The sequence below is a fragment of the Coturnix japonica genome, chromosome 12 (assembly GCF_001577835.2).
Source record: "Coturnix japonica isolate 7356 chromosome 12, Coturnix japonica 2.1, whole genome shotgun sequence".
Classification (NCBI taxonomy): Eukaryota; Metazoa; Chordata; class Aves; order Galliformes; family Phasianidae; genus Coturnix; species Coturnix japonica.
This window is the reverse complement of record NC_029527.1, coordinates 16,941,945-16,960,805: the sequence shown is the minus strand read 5'-3', so window position 1 is coordinate 16,960,805 and position 18,861 is coordinate 16,941,945. Positions and strand designations below refer to the sequence as shown.

At 44.7% G+C, this 18,861-nt stretch overlaps 1 protein-coding gene across 8 annotated transcripts in view; it reads left to right on the top strand.

Annotated features, from left to right (window-relative positions):
- Window positions 1–18,861, top strand: part of TMCC1 (transmembrane and coiled-coil domain family 1) — a 73,378-nt gene that overhangs the window by 41,964 nt on the left and 12,553 nt on the right. For 6 of the 8 annotated variants that reach the window (XM_015874850.2, XM_015874853.2, XM_015874858.2 and 3 more), the window contains one exon: window positions 17,330–18,264. In XM_015874850.2, coding sequence (XP_015730336.1) covers window positions 17,330–18,264 — 935 coding nt within the window. Of the gene's footprint in view, window positions 1–5,789; window positions 5,949–16,456; window positions 16,511–17,329; window positions 18,265–18,861 lie in introns of those variants that run through there. The other 2 variants (XM_015874854.2, XM_015874857.2) reach the window with 2 other exon arrangements.

Genomic DNA, 18,861 nt, shown 5'->3' with positions numbered 1-18,861 from the left:
TAACAGTATGATAACCAGAAATAATCATTTTAGTGCATAGATACCCAACATAGCTGAGATCTACAATGTGGTTAAAAGGTAATTAAAGCCATTTGAACTACAGCTGCCTGCCTTTCCATGTTGTTATTGGGGAAAGCATAGCAGAAAGGGAGTATGTGGGTTCTGTATTAGTTAGGATGACATTAGACTCTATGTTGATATATGTGCCAGCAGTACTGAAAAATGAAACACCAAGCCTGCTTGGAAATTTTCCATTTTTAGGTTGCAGGTTTACTGGTAAACTTAATCTTTTACACAGAGTGGGCGTTTTGCCTTGACTGTGGTTTCTGCTGAACCATAGTGGTGTTACGTAGTGTGCTGACAGTGTTTAGTTTGCTTTGTGCCATGTTGGGAAAAGAGCATTCTGTGGACTTTAAATAAATAAATAGCACTTAAGAGCTGTGAGAGAGGATCTGATATTATATGCGCATTCAGACCTGCAGCCCACTGCACAGCATTAGCCAAGCTCTTGTGGGGAGAGGGGGGGCTCAGTTTCTTCCCTGGACAGACTGGGCTTTAACCGGCACTGCAGATTCTCGGCTGCCTTCCTCTGTACTCCAGGCTCATTCTTTGGGCAGAGGGGGAGTGTTCTCTGGCATCTGCAGAGCTAGATGCTCTTCAGATCTGATTCAAGACCCCTGTTGTGAACCTGGGGCTATTTGTGCCTTGACTTTCTGTCCCTCCTTCCCACCTTCCTTCTCTTCAAGGCAGAGGAGCAATTCACAGTGTTGGTGTTTTTAAACTCTGGATCAGAGCTAAGATAGCATATTATGCTGAAAAATTACAGTGGATGCCAGCAATTGCCTGTCTGATTTGTTAGCTCTTGAGAGCCAACTGGAGACAGTAGGTCTGCTTAAATAGTATTTCAGGAGTTCAGTGCATCTTCCCACTTTCCCTTTGTGTTCACCAGCATGGACAGGAAGTGCCCCAAAGTTTGGAACTGATTGCAGGTGAGTATCTGTACGTACTCAGCGCTACTCCATTGGCAGTGTCCGCCTGCAAGGACAGTGGGAGCTGAGGGCAGTGCGCATTGTGCTCAGGGGATCATGGCGCCCAGCAGGCAGCCAGGGCTTACAACAGTTCTAGAAATGCCCATTGTGCTGTTACTCATCTGTAGGTTACGGACTTCTTACTAGGAGGTTCTCTGCTTTCAGGTGAGCAAAGAAGCAGCAAGTGGGCTGGTGATGCTGAGGTGGATGTGCTGGCAGCCACCTGGGGGTTTTCAACCTGACAGGGTCATCTGAGCTGTCCTTGGGCCATGCTCCAGAAGGTTCACATCACCCCCAACCCAAGGCAGTCGGGATGGTATGTGGGGTCAAGGACTGCCTCAGATTGCTCAGGGCATCACCACATGCACCACTTTGCTGCAGAGCAACCTGAGGTAACATGAGGGTCTTCCTGCTGGGACCTCAGGAGCAGGCTGTGAACACCACACTGACAGCTGACCAGGGAGGGGTGGTTAGCTGTTACAACCATAATATCACAGCAGAAAAACACAGTAGTAGCTGAGAAACCTACAGTGTCAGAACACTGTGAGATGTGCTCATTTGGATCTTACAGCTGTGTCTGAGATGAGCTGGGCCCTTCTCACCCAGAGCCATGTCCACTCTGCAGGCCCGCAGCATGGCCCCTTTCACTACAGACCACAGGCTTGCTGGGCCAGGACTTTGCTTCTCACCATGAGGGAAAGCAAAGCGCATCCCAGGTGTCTGCAAGGTAACCACAGCCTGTGAATCATCTGCCTATTACTTCTGGGTTTGTGTGCAGACAGCAGTCTTGGATTTCTTCTTTGTAAGTGCATGTGCAAATCTGGTCTGGTAGCAATGCAGCAGACAGCAATGTGAGTTCTGCCATCGTTACTGTGGGGAAAGTTCATCTGATGCAGCAGTAATCAGTATTACTTGTAAAATGCCTGTAGTGTTGCCAGCTTCCTAAAGGATGAAGTGCATCCGCATGTGCCAATTTAAGCCCTAAACCAGTTATTGGAGCCATCTGCTGGCTAATAGCAACACTAGCTGCAGGTTGTGGTTGGGCACAACTTCAGTTGTCAGTGGCATCAGAACAGCTTGTCCTGGACTCCTGGAGATTGTCTGGTATGCTGTGCTGAAATAGTTACAGTATAATAACCTAAACTATTGCACTTCACACCAGTGCTGCTGATGCGGTACCAATCTTCTGCCTTCCTTCTTAAATTTTCTTATTAGTGCTTGTAGAAACATTGCAGTGCCTTTTGGGAGAGTGTGTGAGGAAGTGATGGACTGTCTATCTTAAGGCAATTAAAACTGAAACAGGAAGCAGCAAATAGTAAGAAGAAAAGCAAGTTCTACAGACCACAGTATGAATGAAATAAGTGGATAGAAGGCAGAGAAGGTCAGTACTAACTTTTGTCTCAGTTGGTATTTTCAGAGGAGGGGATCAGCAGTTCTGTGCAGTGACTTTGTAGCCTAGGAATGGAAATTAAAAGGTTAAATAATCCATTGTCTTAAAGTGCTTCTGATACAGGTGGAACCTGATGCCATCAGATGACTGTTGCTTTTAAAATTGCACATGACTTTGCAGATTTGTACATGCTAACTGTAAGTGTGGCAAGGTGACGTCAGCCCTTGTGCCTTGGGCAGTGAGCACACAGCAAGCTTTCAGTTCTGGGGTTGTTGTGGATCACCTCGTAGTTAGCCAGAAAGCCTTACACAACGTTTTTCATATCACTGAGATTGTTAATTCTGGAGTAGTGTTTGTTGTTAGTTCTTTACTGTCTATAAAAAGCTCTAGACAGCAAAGGCAAATCTTGTGGCATTGTTTACATAATATGTACCATATACATGCAATGCAACATATATGTATGTATTGTGTATAAAATAAACTTGCAAACTCTGAGACAGATTTTTCTCTTAAACTTGCCCACAATACTGTGGGCATAAGATCTCTTGCAGTACTGCTCAGCACCACTGATGATGCATCTGCTGTTCTTGGCCTCAGCTGTGAGCAGGTCAGTTCTGTCTTTCCCCTCCCCTGACAGTTTCTGGGTATCTGTGGCCTGCAGCAGCAGTGTTGGTGCAGCCCTGGAAAGACATACCAGATAAGGAGCCTCACTGGCTGCGCTCGGTGCTGTGCCCCAGGAACCCGACATGGCTTTTCAGTGAGACCATTGTGAGGCCCCTGCTCCTGGTGTCTGCTGAGCACCTGGAGCCAAATTAAGGATGTCTCGCTATGGTGCTGGCCTAGTTTCTTTCTGGTAATTGTGTTCTGCCTCTGTAGACTCTGCTGCTGGTTCAAGGTTTTTTGTTCCCTACAACTGTTGCTTGTGACCTCATTATCTCTATCCCACTGATGTAGCTCTTAAATTTTTGTTGTGAGGAACTTGCTGAGGCTGTCAGTGTGATGGGATTCATAGATTCATAGATACTCACATGCTCGAGGTACTCTGGGCTGGTGGGAAGCAGACGTCACATTTTCTTCTCAGTCTGAGCACTGGCACAGGGGACAGCACATGAATGTTATGATTGCAAGTCAACTTTCACATTTTCCTGTTTTCTTGCTCTCTTACTTGATGTTTTGCATTGTTTGATGTTTGGCAAAATTTGTGTTTTACCAGATATATGGATCTATGTTATTTTTTTCCTAAAATTCTCTGTTTCGACCTTGGTAAGAGCTCTCATCTTGTTACAAGGGTCATATGAGCATCTCATCTCCAAACATTTTTAAGTCAGCACCTCAAAGCTGACGTTTCTCTCCCCCATCCCTCTAGGTGATGCTCAACCTGGTGGCTTGATTTTATGTTTTTTGTGTTTATTGCTCTGTAAAACTTGCAAGGGCTTGTCCAATCATAGTAAATAAAATAATGAGCCCATTTACATATGTTTTCTTCAGTTTGTATGTTGCTTTAAATCATGAAATGATCTGTCTAAATAGTAGTGGAATTCCTGTGAATTAAGTAGATTTTAGCCAACATAAATTGCTTCCTAGGCTGATGATGTTCTTTGTGCACAGTGTTCCACTTCTCTTCCCTTTCACATCTCTTAGATGGGATCCACTATTATTAATATGTAAAAGAAATCTGAAGGTTACTCAGTACAGATGTTCATCTGGAGAGTGAACATGAAACAGTCCCTTAAAAAAGGGACTCTACCCAACACACAGTCGTGCTGAACGGGACATGGCTTTGGGGCAGCACGTGTGGTAGCAATGTATTGCAGAATGGGGTCAAGAGGAGGCATTTACTGATGCAGCAGTGCTGATACTTGTTGCTGCCTGTTCACCTTTGGCAAAATGATTGTAAACTGCTGCAGAACACAAACCTATACCAGAGACCCATTCCACGTGTTACAGTTTGGTGGCTCTGTGTGCAGCCTGGTCACAAAATTCGCTGTGTCCGTGTTGGTTGCCAGCTTCCTTTTTCCTTTTCCTCTGCCTTTCACTTGTCATGTCTTTTTCTCTAACCTGACAGAAATCTCCACAGAATGCTTTCGTGTAAATAACTTCTGGTACCTCCACACCTGTGTGCTTTACCTTCTGTCATAGATCAGATATTGCTCTTGTTCCATCTGATGTTTTTATTTACCATTTGTGTTTAAATACCCTTTAAAATATACTTGCTTTTCCTGAAATGCCATCTGAGATACCAGTATAGTTCAAGAGCATGTTTTTTTGGTTTTTTTTTTGCTGTTTTTCCTCTAGTTCTGGCCTGAATAAAAACTGAATTGTACTCTTAAGAATATTTTCTTCCATACTTCTTGTGTTTTGAGTCAGTCAGAAGTTTGGTCCTTGTTTATACTGCTGATACGAATTCATACCCTGTGAATTAACATTTCAGTGCAGAATTTGGTCACATCAGGAGGGACTGGACTTTAGAAGCCAGTATGGGGTCATACTTGCGTATTACCCACATTGCTGCAAGTTAAAAAAAAAAAAACAAAACAACCCAAACCCAACCACCACAGCAACTTCTATAGGCCCATTTGCATTCTGGTTTTGTTGGTTCCTGCAACCCTGAAAGCACGCTGCATAGGTACTCCGGATTAATAGTTCTGAAGATGTCAAATTGAGATTACATATAGCTTACCTTTGAGGTCATCCATCTCTGTCCTGGGTGAGTAGCAATATTTGCTACAAACAGAAAATGTAAATGAGACAGCAGTGAAGAGCGAGGAGAGGAGAAACCATCAGGTGAGAGTGGTTTTCCGAAAGTGAGTCTGAAGGAGCAGGGCTTAGTGGCAGCTGCTGGTGAGGGTCAGAGCTCAGGTGGTTACAGACAGGTGATGTCTTTGCTTTACAGCTTCTGTTTTGTACTCAGTCCCTTATATGACAACTGCTTTCTTAGTAGAGTTCCTGCCTCTCAGAAGATAACAAAAATCTTTCAAAATTTTTATGTAGTGATTTTTAAATAGCAGTGTTTCTGTGGTGGTACAAATAGAACATACCATTTATAGCTGGATTTGTGTCCTCCCGTGCATCTTTGTCTTTAATTCTGGTTAAATCTTGCTAAGTGAACTGCTTTGTGTGTGCTAAGAAATGCATCATCCTGATTCTGTTGATTTGCTGCTTATTTGTCTGTCTGTCATGCTGTCCAATTTATAGACTCAAATGTGCAGTTTTAAGACAGTGCCATGTGTAGAACATGGAATAGAGAACCCTGTAGCTTTAAATCCAGCAGGCCCGGCCCTTCTGTACATCTGAAGCAAATAGTTGGGCAGAAGAGGCTCACAGCTTGAGCGTGACAGTTTGCTGCAACAGCGCAGGGGCTCGGCAGGCAGTGATGTCTGCTGTGGGGAGATGCCCGGAGCTCTCCCAGCCCTGCAGGCGCATGGAGCAGGGTGGGCAGCGGCTGGGTGGCAGGGGGGCATGCAGGGATGTTGATGTGGTGCTGCTGCACTTCCGTGTGCTGCCAGAAAGACTTCTGTGAGCCGGCAAAGGTAAGAGGAGCACGGGGCATCCTTGGAATGGTGTCAGTCATCTTATTCGGCTGCTCTGTTAGGATCACCAGAAGAGCTTGACCTCGTTTTGTGGGATTAGCCTTGGAAATGCTGCATTTTCGTCTGTTGTTAAATATACTGTGGTTGTTTTTATATAACTTCACTTCAGAAGCTGGGAAGTGTGAAGAAGGCTTCTGTCTGAGTGAGTGCTGCAGTCTATGAAGATCAAATATGGTGCTGCTCCTTGGAGTGCTCTGGGTTTTCTTGTTCTGGGGTTTGGTGTGTGTAATGCAGTGAATGATGAAGGATGAGGCTGGTGCATGCAACCTGGTATCAGGGGGGATGTTGAACTGGCAGTTTTTAAAATATCATATTTTGCTGTTCTGACTGTGCAAAATGTATTGTCAGGAAGCAGTAAACAAACTGCAGATAGAGATTTTACTTCAGGTGAACAAACAAGAACAAACAGCTTCCCATGGAGTCAGTGACCTTCAGAAAGGAATAAGTAGTGTTCTTTGGTCTGGGTTAGCCCTGTAGCCAGATGCAGCTGTGACACAAGCCTGAGTTAACAGTGAGTTAGTTGTATTTGCCTCACATTTGTTAAATACTGAAGAGGAAACAGTAAGGACTTTAAGACTGATCTCTGGTGCAAATAGAAGATAATTCTTTTCAAGTCGCTGCAATTAGCTTCCCCTTGCATTGTGAATCCAGCATGTGGAAAAAAACAACAAAACAAAAAACCAGAAATGCAGGATGCTGATGCTATGCTTTTGCCATAGATGGATGTTGACCTGAGACTTGTTATTTGCTGAAGGCCTTGACAAATTGTATTGTGTTGAGGTTGTGCTGGAAGCACATATGTCTAATTCCATTTGTTTAACATGCTCGCTATATTCCTCTGGGAAGACCTGGATTTCCTATGCTGGGACGTGTACTTACTGCATTAATCAGTGTCCATAATACAAGCAATGCACAGGTGGCTCTTGGGCACAACGATGTTGGAAATGCAGAAATGAGTGCTTCAGACAACAGTGAAGACAGAGGACAGTAAAAAAGAATGTTTTTTTATTTACATTCCAAATTTCATTTTGATAGATCTGTGTACTTTGCATCTTGGCATCTGTAACATCAGGCTTATACATCACCTCTTGAGACCTAGAGAGAGAAGGAATTAGAATAGGGTACCATGTTCTTGCCTTCTACATCAGATCTGGGCAGTTTGCTGTCACTGTAGTTAGGAGAGGATTTTGATGTTGGGTAATGGAGATGCTGCCAGCAATGTGTGTGCTCCCCATCAGTGCGAGGTGTCACTAGGTGGAGTTCCAAATTAGGAATCATAGTTTTACTATTGGAAATACTGAAAGAAGCGTGCTGACTTCAGTATTTACTTAATACTGTGTTTGGTATGGAGCAGGACTCTGCTGCCATGTTCTGCTGTGTACCTGCCATGTCCTCCCTTCAGTGCAGCCATCTCGATATAGTCACACACCATGTGCGCTTTCCTTTCAGATGCCACAGGGCATGTGCCACATGCTGGTCCATTCCCTGTGCTGCACACTGCCCTTCCTACGTTGCTGCATCTCGTGTGTTAAGTTTACTGCTTTGAGCAACCATATGGGTTAAGGGTAGGAGCCCCTTTTGCAGCACTAAAAGCTGAGCAACAGGCTCAGAACAGAAAAGGAATCTCTGGGGCCAACTTTTTTGCATAGCTCTCTAGCAAGTGTACTATTAGCTGTGTGTATGTTACATTAGAAAGGCTTAAATAAGGGAACAGTATGTCAAGGGATTATATGTAGGAATGACAGAAATGTGTTCACAGGAAACATGGATCCTGCTGTTGTGAAATATTTATCTTTTACTATAAAATGTTTTTTGAATCAAATTTGAATTATTACTTACGGTCACACTCTGTGTTGTATCTTCAGAAAATACAACTGAAAAGTAAAAAGGAGCAACGGTTGTGCTCCAGTACACAGGCCTGTTAGACCAAGTATGTGGTGCTGACTTGCATGTTAGCTTATAATGGAGGAAATCCCCTTGAGAAGGGATGAGTCCTGCTCTCAGTGCTGCAGTTTTGTGCAGAGTGGTCATGGAGAGATGTTTGTTCTCCCACACTGCAGATGTGGGGTTGCTCAGTTGCTTTAAATGTCAAATTTAATTTGCAATCTGAACAGTCAACTCTTTATTAATGAATACGTAGGATGCAGTAATAATCTGTATTTATTAGTTGGCTGCTTCAAGCATGAGAAGAGTAAGTGGTACTCTCTGGGAAGTGCTAACAGTAGTTTTTTCGTTATTTGTAAGTTAATGAGATGAGATTTGAACATCCTGGGGAAACCAAAGTATGATTTTAAAGGGAAGGGGAAAGAAAAATCATTTTACATAGTTATTTTCAGATAAAAGTTTGTGTAAACTTGTTTCTAAATCTATCCTCTCCTCCCAGACCCTACACTTAACTTTTTTGTTCAGCTTTACATCATTTCCTATTTATTATTTTAACTTCTGGCCTGATTGGCAATCTGCACTTGATTAAAAGTCTGCAGCTGCTAAAATAGACATCCATTAGTGTTATTCTGGCCATATTTTTATCGTGTTGTCCTCTTTCACCTCAAAAATCGAGTTCCTGCAAGTCCCTGCATATAGTTCAGTTCCTTCCTATTTTTCTGTTTGGATTGTGTTATTCATTCCTGTTGACTGGCCTTGCCCATAATACTGTCATTGTCGTCCTGTTTATTTAGTAGGAACTGCTCATTTTCTTACTGACTAATCTGTCGCTTTGGGAAACCATTACTGAATTGGGCCACCAGGACCACCACTCTTCCTGCATTCAAAAATTTACTTCCTAAAAAATGTTGTAAATTCAAGGTGAAGAAGGAGAGCTCTTTGACAGCAAGTGTGTTTTATAAAATGTTGTTCTGCTGAGGTTGGTGGCTCACCCTCCAGCCCCTTCCTGGTGATCTGCGTCTCCTCCCCTTCCTGCAGCATGCAGATATACTGGCCGTGCAGGAATGCTGAGAGCCACACGTGTTGATCCGGGTTGGCAGAGGTAACGTGAGTGCAAATGTTTTAGTAATCATCACTTGCCATTGTTTAACTGCTATGAGTTAGGTGTAAAGCCCTTTCCTCTTGGTGTTACCTGTGCTGGTTCCTTGCTCCAGTTGTTATCTTGTGTGGGCAAAGAGGTTGTATTTCCTTATTGTATTTTTTCAGGGCTGTTTTTCATTTGTGCTTTCTCCTTGCATTTTTTTTCCCATAGCAAGGATGCTCTTCTCGCCATCTTGAGGATTAATTGCCTGCAAGCAAAGACTGTTTATGTCTTTCAGAAATCCTAATTATGATCTAGCTGTTGAGCTGCAGGAAAATGCACAGCAAGACTTCCTTGAGCTATCCATCTGTTCTTGTGCTTTCCTTAGCCAGTTCTGAGTGTGTTTGGATTTAGGCACTGCTCAAAACAGTTTCTGACAACGATGACTAGCAGTTTTTTGTGGATGAGTAAAATGAAAAGCTGCTTTAGTTTCTGAAGATTTGGTCAGCCTATAAAATCATGCAGGATGACTGCACAGTGTGTCATAAGGAATCATGCTGGACTTGTTCTTCATCATTTTTCCTTTGTATTCTTGTTGGCAGCAAAGCCAAGGCAGAAGGTGTTTTACATAGCACAGGAACGTGTGTGTGTACTGGGCACTTACTGAGGGAGGTGACAGGCTGTAGTTCTCTCTTCTTTGAGTCCACACATGAGTGTGTTTGTAGTCTGTTGTGTTTGTAGAGATTGCTCAGTGCAGCAGTGTTTGTTTGCCTCTTCTGTTGGTCTTCAGTCTACAGGTGAATGAACAGAAATCTCTCCCTTACACCTGCTATTACATCTAGATCATGAGGCAGCCTAGACACAGGATTTGCTATGATATAAGCATACAGTTTGCTATGAAGAGTGAACCAAAGAGTTAGTAGTGTCAAATGTGCAGCAATTTTGCAGCAGGTTGATAAAAAGGGATATAGGCCCAAACTTTTACTACCTTCCTAGACACATCAGAAGGTGCAATGTGGTTGTGAAGTCTCCATCCTGGGAAATGCTCAGAAACCACCAAGCAGTCTGTATTAGGTGGAAATTTGGACAACCTCAGACTGTGAATTTGTAATATCTTGTAAGAAGCAAAGTGTTAGAAAAAAATGCCTTAACCATAGGTCATAAATGACTTATTACACTACCAGGGTAACTACTAGGGTGTTGTTGTTATTTTCTTTCTATATTTCACAACCCACAATAGATTTTGCAGTATTCTTTGTCTTATGGTGTTCCTACAAGATCCAGTGCACTGTCTACTCTGCAGACAGTAAGGCTGATAGCACCTTGACTCAGACACTTTCTGAAGAATCATGTGCTGCATGTTACATGCATGGGAGGTGACATATGATGATTGACTGCCAATTACATTTAGTTTAATACGTTGAATATGCCTCAGTAATTCATAATGTTTATATGCATCTCTACTATACCTCACAGGAATCCTATGCGTGGCTTCATAGTAACAAGTATATTTAAGTGTTATAATGCAGATGTAAAATCATATAGTGGACTAATGGAGGTCACTTTTTGCACTGTGAAAATACTGAAGTAGAGGAAAGTGAGGGAAATCATGGGGCAAAATGAGTGTAATTATGAGAAACTGGGGTTAACACCTCTGTTTTTGTATTGAGAGTTGTGGTTTTTCTATAGCTGTTTCTTGACAGGTTCTCAGTTTCATGCCTTTTGAAGACACAGCTCTCTATGAAGTGCAGGACTCCTGGAATGAATTTGAATTTTGGGTTTGTTCCTAATGCAGCAGAAACTACAGCAGCGTCCAGAATATTGATTCTACTCCATGTGACATGTGGTTAGTTGAACAGATGTTGGTCTTATGCTTTTTTGACTTCTCAAAATAAGAGATGTTACCACAAACATACCAGGCTGAAAACAAGAAGAAAAAATAAATTTAAAAAATAATTTGTTTTAAGTAATCTCTCACCCCTTTGGTGCAGATATCTTCCTGCTCATAGATTTCTTTGAATCTCAAGGGGCTTATCCTGAACTTTATCAAGATAAGTGTATAAGTCCATGGGACCAGATGATATTCATCCAAGGGTTCAGAAAGTGATGGCTGATGTGGTTGCTGAGCCACTTTCCATCATATTTGAAAAATCCTGGCTGTCTGGTGAAGTCCCCCGAGACCGGAAAAAGGGAAATATTACTCCCATTTTTAAGAAGGGGATAAAGGAAGACCTGGGGAACTACAGGCCGGTGAACCTCGCCTCTGTGCCTGGGAAGATCATGGAGCAGATCGTCCTAGAAACTATGCTAAGGCACATACAAGACAAAGAGGTGATTCAAGACAGCCAGCATGGCTTCACCAAGGGTAGATCTTGCCTGACCAATCTGCTGCCTTCTATGATGGAGTGATGGCTTCGGTGGATAGGAGAAGGGAGATGGATGTCATCTACCTGGACTTTTGCAAAGCCTTTGACATGGTGCCTCACCACATCCCTCTCTCTAAATTGGAGAGGTGTAGATTTGAAGGATGGACTGTACAGTGGATTAGGAATTGGCTGTCTGGATGCAGCCGAAGGGTTGTGATTAATGGTTCTGTGTCAGGGTGGAGGCTGGTCACGAGCTATGTCCCTCAGGGGTCAGTCCTGGGACTGGTGCTCTTCAACATCTTCATCAATGACAGACGGTGGCATCAAGTGCAACCTCAGCAAGTTTGCAGATGATACCAAGCTGAGTGGTGTGTCAATACATTGGAAGAAAGGGTGCTGCACTTCGGTCAGGGCAACCCCAGGTATTTATACAAACTGGGGGAAGGTCTCCTTGCACGCTGCGGAGTGGGATCTGGTGTAGGGTCCTGGTGAATGAGAAGCTGGATATAAGCCGGCAGTGTGTGCTTGCAGCCCAGAAGGCCAACTGTGTTTTGAGCTGCATTGAAAAGGGGGTGGCAAGCAGGGAGAGGGAGGTGATTGTCCTCCTCTACTCAGCACTTGTGAGACCCCATCTGCAGTACTGCATCCAGGCCTGGGGCCCCCAGTATAGGAAAGATGTGGGGCTCTTGGAGCAGGTCCAGAGGAGGCCACTAAGATAGTCAAAGGGCTGGAGCACCTCTTCTATGAGAAAAGGCTGGGGGAACTGGGCTTGTTTAGCTTAGAGAAGAGAAGGCTCCAGGGAGACCTCATTGCAGTCTTCCAGTACTAGAAGGGAGCATTTAAACAGGAGGGGGAATGCCTGTTTATGAGGGTGTACAGTGACAGGACAAGGGAGAATGGTTTTAAACTAAGACAGGTTAGAGATTAGAAGAAAGCTTTTCACACAGAGGGTGGTGATGCACTGGAGCAGGTTGCCCAGGGTGGCTGTGGATTCCCCATCCCTGGAGGCACTCAAGGCCAGACTGGATGTGGCTCTGACAGCCTGGTCTGGTGGTTGGTGGCCCTGTATGTGGCGGGGGACTGAAACTGGATGATCATTATGGTCCTTTTCATCTCAGGCCATTCTATGATTCTATACATTTATTCTATATCTACTTAGTGCAATTTCCCAACAGTTTGGATTTAGAAAGAAAAATACAGTATCCCACATTGACATATGCGGGAATAAGCTCATTGGAATTGTGAGAATTTAGTAAGGTTCATTCACCAGCTATGGTTTACAGCAAAGTAGGAAGGAGGAAAAACCAACAAACTCTTCTGACATTTGGTTTCTCCATCAGAAGCAAATAACAAACAAACTTTGTGCAGAATGGAACATAACACTGCAGAGGTGCCTCTGATCCTGTTGCTCCAAACATAAGAGAAAATGTACTCTTCCAAGTAACAGGAATTCTAATTTGCCTCAGCAGATGTGACTGACCCCTTCATGCGGGGCCACAGGGCACATGGCTGCCATGGGATCACTGGCTTGTGACATTTTGGAAAAGTTATGTATTAAGAGGTAGGAACTCCCAGCCTTTCATTCCTTTTACTGCAGCTAAAAATCAATCATCAGTGCTTCTTGTTTACAATATTACTCTAAAAGGACAGCGAAATGGCTTACACAGTTGGACATCAGCTGCTGGAGATCAGTTTCACTGATTTGTATCTGCTATCAAACTATTTTTGGAACTACATCTTGGCTTTCCTGTGAGTCGTTCTTCCAGGCTCACAAGAGTGGAATCACAAAATATCTGTTCCCTTTATTGAAGTGTTTTAAAAAATTTATTAGAGTCAGGAACACTGAAAAGTGAAGTCTTCTGGTACAGAACCTCTTGTAAGGGACATCTGAGATAATTCTTTGTAAAACATGACTGTGTTTGCATGGGATCAGTTTCAATGTTTGAGTATGATTTTTCCAGAAGTATTTTGATCCTGTTTTGTAGTAGTGCTCTCCAGTTCCAAGATCCACTATTTTTATAATCTTTGTTTGGATTTCCAGAGATCTCAAGAGCTGTTGTGTTTGTCTGCATCCTCTTGTGAGTATTCTTTTTTCCCTTAAAGCTTACCTTTTTGGCACAGGAAATATAATTTTAAAAGTGCCTTGAAACAATCTTTGAATTTGACGTTCAGAGCCACTACTGAGAGTGTCAGAGTAGGAAGTACTACTGAAAATATAAGGAGACTCAGGAGAGGTCAAAAGTGATTACCTACGCCAAGCACGTAGTTAATAGCTTTAATAAACACCAAGCACGTTGTGGGAGTTCAGAGGACAAGCAGTGGGGCCTCACTTGCTGCCTCTGCTCAGGGCAGCAGCTCCGTGCCTTGCTATGGTTGTGCTGCAGGCTCAGGCCTAGCAGACACTAAAATCTGAAAGACGTGGACAACATGAAAGGCTGTCTTTCTTTTTTCTCCACTCTGATCTTTATTCCCATGACGTGTTTTAATTACAGGACTATTTAGTAAGAAGCCTTGTGTTCATCACTGTGTATGGCTGTCCCCACGCTGATGCCTGAGGCAGGAGGTTTCTGTCCCCTGCTGTGACTTTCCTGCAGCACCCACAGCACACCTGTGCCAACCCTGTGCCTGCGCTCTGTCACATCCCCAGACAGGGAATCCAAGGTGTACAGCTTTCTGATGGTGTTACTTGCACTGCTTTAACTACAGCAGGGTGGGACAAATGCCCACATTTTTTGGCAATTAGTTTATACTACTGTGCAGTGCTTAGTCACTGGGAGATGACTAATGACACCTCCAGAGCTGCCCAGCACCCTGCTAGGGCTGCTCTCAGCTCTTACAGTCCCCACTCCCTTCCTCACCTTCCCTATGTACTTCTATACCAAGTAGCACAGTGCTTTGCAGTCACGCTTTTAAAGCTCTTACATGAGGGTAGAGGATGCAGGAGCAGAGTGTCTCCCCGAAGCAGACCTGTTTGGAATGCTGCTTTTTACTTCAGCCAGCTGCCCAGTTTATTCTCAAAAGAACAAAAAATGAACAGAGAAAAACTTTGTGAAATTCTGAAGTGGTTTCTGCAGAAGGGTGACACATCTGAAATGAACACTTGTGTCTAATCTTTAGCAAAGCCAAAAGGCAAAACCATAGGTTCTGTATGGGCAGTGATTGTGAAATAGACATATAGGAACACTTACACAGGAGGGAAGATCCGATGGGGAGGAAGAGAAAGCAGCGGGTCCTCTGTGACTCTGTCTGCTGGGCAGCTCAGTGCCAGAGCAACCCTCCAGTTCCTGCTGGTGAGAGTAAGCCTGCCTGTTTGTACTGAATCAGGTTACTACCAAGCTGTACTGCAAGGGAGAATTTCTGGTTGGACTGTAATGCCTACTTATATACAAACATTGACCATTACAGTATTTTGTTTACCAGCACACTTCAGGACAGACTGCCAGTCATCCTCGGTCGATAACGCATCACAGCACTTCCTGATGTGCTGAGGGACCTGACTGTGCTGAGTCCTCCCTTCCAAAGCCCCCAGAACAGAGCTCCATACAGCCCTTTGCTTTTCAATTGGAAAAAGCTGCACTTGTTCATGCAGAGTAATGTCCACAAAGCTGATAATTCTGAAGTAATTAACCCAAGATGTTTTATTCTACCATAGCTCTTCTGGTTTATTTTCTGTAGGTGAGCTCCCAAGTGCTGTGGTTGATGGTACTGGGCATGGGATGAGGCACTCATCTGCCACCACGATCAAAAGTGTTTCTGTGTGGAATGAGCTACTTCAAATTACTTCTAAAAAAAAAAAAAAAAAAAGGCATAAAATGGATGGTTCTGTTTCTTTTTTCTGCTTTAGATGCTAACATTTACTTCTTGAGTAGATACAGATCTTCACAAATAAGTTGGTAGCTTTCTTTTTGAGAAGACAACTCTTTTTCTGAGGCAATTAAGAGGAATAATAAGATTGCAGTGGTTTACTGAATATTACTGAATAAAGAAGTGTACAGTGTGCTGCTTTGCAACTTATGGCAAGCTGGGAAAGCAGAAAATGGAGCAGGGTGCTACAGCACATATGGCTCTGCTGACAGGGAGCTAAGTGCTGCCATGTGGAATTGGTGGACACCATCTAGATCACACATGCCTGATGCATGCAGATCTTTGTTTCCTTCCGGACCATAGGAAGGCACTGGAACAGTGACAAGCTGAACTCCTCTAGAAGATAAGGCAGCTGAGTGTTCCATGTGTCCAAGTGGTTCCTCTTGGTGAGGCAGCAGATAGTCCCAGTGCCAAGATGCTGGGAAGGACCTTAGCTGCGCACTGCATGCAGTGCTGCAGGGAATGGTGAACATAGAATGTTGGAACTGAAAAGAAGGATGCAATGAATTCTGATAGTTGTTATTTTGTAAAGCATATATTCACCAAACAGATCCGGTAAGGTGTTCTGCATTTGGGGGTGAGTTCTGACCTGTCTGGTCGTTGTGTAAGTAAAGTAGTCAGGACGCTGATCAGGCTGCTGGCTCCTTGGAGGCAAATGCGTAGCACTAGCAGTTGTTTGCTGGACACATAGGGAGGGCATGGATCAGTCTGCTCATCCAGCACGCGACAGAGCCCCTTGCTGCAGTTGTGAAAGCCAAAACGTGTTGTTGTTTTGTTTTGTTTGTTTGTTTTCATGGTTAAATAGAGGTGCTACGTTCGAGGCATCATGTTAAGAGTCCACTTTTCAGAACACCGCTAAGCACAGCAGTCCCGTAGATGAGCAAGAGATGGAAACGTGACCCGGAACCGAAAGCGAAATTGTTTTTAGCTGGCCAAGTCTTAAGAATAAATAAGGAGAGGGAGTCGCGTCCTCCTCCTGCCCCGCTGTGTGTCCTGCGGGGCCGCTCGCGGTTTGTTTCCCCGGCGCTGGGGCTGCGCGGCCGGCAGGCGCTGCTGCTGCTGCTCGATTCCGTGCGGCCGAGCGCTGCCGGCCGATTCTCGCAGCCGGGTTTCCGCTGCCCGCCCGGGGCTGCGCGGCCGCCGGGCCGGACGAGCCGCCGCCTCCGCAGCGGGGCGGGCGCTGCAGCCGGGCGGGGCGGGCCGGGGCCCGGTGGGGCGCCGCGGCGGCGGCGGCGGCGGCGGAGTCATGTGGGTGCGCAGCGGGAGCCATGCAATGGGAGCGGGCGCTGCTGCTCCGCCCGGCCAAGGTACCGGGCTGCGGGGCGGGATGCGCTGCGTTGGGGCTCGGCGGAGCCGCGCTCTGCGGTGTCGAATGGAGCGCGTTGGAGAAGGGAAAGTGTCGCGACTCGGCTTAAGTGCCGGGCTGCCTCTTTAAATCCTACCCGAGGGAAAAACTTCAGTGCTTATTCTGGTTACTTTGTACGGCTCCTTTGTGGTGAACAGTTCCGCTCATCCTAGAAATAATTCTTTGGAACCTGTTGCCTGCTCTCTTCATGCTTGTAGATGCCCGCTTGCTCCTGCTGTTGCTGGCTGCACACAGCGATCTGTGTGATCGCTGACCTGAGATCCCAAGTTTGCTCTAAGCACCAACCTTTGTAGATCTCTTGCTTTTCTGATAACTCTTGTTACTGTCTTGATTTCTGGTAAATAGATGAAGTGCTGAGGATAATTTGGACGCACTCTATACTCGGCTGCATGGTTTTTCTCTTTCACAGTTGCCTGCTGTTCTGTGGCTGTGGCTACATACCAATACTCTGTAGGTACCAGTCTGCAAACCTGGATTCTGTCTTGCTTTGTGCTCGACTCTTTGGCTGCTCAGGGCTTTCAAACTAACTGAAGTATTTGAGAGTTTGCCCTTTTTCTCATCTTTTGCCGGATGTCTGTAAAAAGCATTAAGCTTATGTGTTACTTGTAGAAGATCAGTTTATTGATGCTGTATTTTAGCCAGCTGAACAAAGGTGCATTTTTGCAGAATTGTGTCCTTGTCAGTTTGGTGCAAAAAAGGACAGGTTTTTGCATTAGCAAAGCTGACTGTAGTGCTCATGCTTATGTTTCTCCTTGTGTAGATTGAACGACTGGAAGTCAGCAGTCTAGCACAGACCTCCAGCGCAGTGGCCTCAAGCACTGATGGCAGCATCAATGCAGACTCCGTTGATGGCACCCCAGATCCTCAGCGTACAAAAGCAGCCATCACACACCTGCAGCAGAAGATACTGAAACTGACTGAGCAGATCAAAATCGAACAAACAGCCCGTGATGACAATGTGGCAGAGTACCTGAAGCTGGCCAACAACGCGGACAAGCAACAGGCTGCACGCATCAAGCAAGTCTTTGAGAAGAAGAACCAGAAATCTGCCCAGACCATCGCCCAGCTGCAGAAGAAGCTAGAACATTACCATCGAAAGCTGCGAGAAATTGAACAAAATGGAATCCCTCGGCAGCCAAAGGATGTCTTCAGGGATATGCACCAGGGATTGAAAGATGTTGGAGCAAAAGTCACTGGCTTCAGTGAGGGAGTAGTAGACAGTGTTAAAGGTGGGCTTTCCAGTTTCTCCCAAGCCACGCATTCAGCAGCAGGAGCTGTGGTTTCCAAACCCCGGGAGATTGCCTCTCTCATCAGGAACAAGTTTGGAAGTGCAGACAATATTGCTAATCTGAAAGACTCCTTAGAAGAAGGCCAGGAAGATGGAACGGGAGGCAAGGCTCTAGGTGTTATCCAGAACTTTCAGTCAAGCCCAAAATATGGCAGTGAAGAGGACTGCTCCAGTGCTACATCAGGCTCAGTGGGAGCCAACAGCACAACAGGGGGCCCTGTGGGAGCTTCCAGCTCCAAAACAAACACTCTGGATATGCAGAGCTCAGGGTTTGATGCAATACTACATGAGATTCAAGAAATTCGAGAGACGCAGGCAAGACTGGAAGAGTCATTTGAGGACCTTAAGGTTCGCTATCAGAGGGATTACTCATTAATAATGCAGACTTTGCAGGAGGAGCGGTACAGGTAAGTACTTTTTTATTAGTTTCCATATGAAGTACTGTGGGTGTCAATCGTGACAGTCCTAGAGAGTAGTGCTCAGCAGCCTGGTTCAGGTGGGATGCACTGCTGTCAGTCTGGGATTTTGCTTTCCTAGTATTGTCTTTTGTAAATATCCTTATTCCACTGCTCATTTACCTCTCTCCACAAGAAAGGAGTAGCAAGAATAAAGGTCATTTCATATTTTTTTCATTATAAAAAGTCAAGCCAAATAAGTTTAGAAAGGTGTCCCCAGGAAACAGGAGTACATTGATTACTGTTAGCCAGGCAGTACTTTGCTGATGATAAAGCCTGTGAAGGTCTGGGGAAAGGCAGGGATCAAGAAGATTCAACTGAATGTTATCCTGACCCTGACTCTTCCAGTGCTCAGAGCTGTGAATCTACAAGGGAAAAGTATATCCAGCTTTCTTAGTCTCTATAAAAAGGCATGCTTTTCCCTTATACCAAAACTAGAGTTTACATTCTTGTCTCTGCTCCACAAGGGCAAAGTTCAAATAAATAAAGGTAAAAGAAGTGTTAGTTAATGGCAGCGTTCTTGTCATGGAGGTAACATGGCACTGGAGG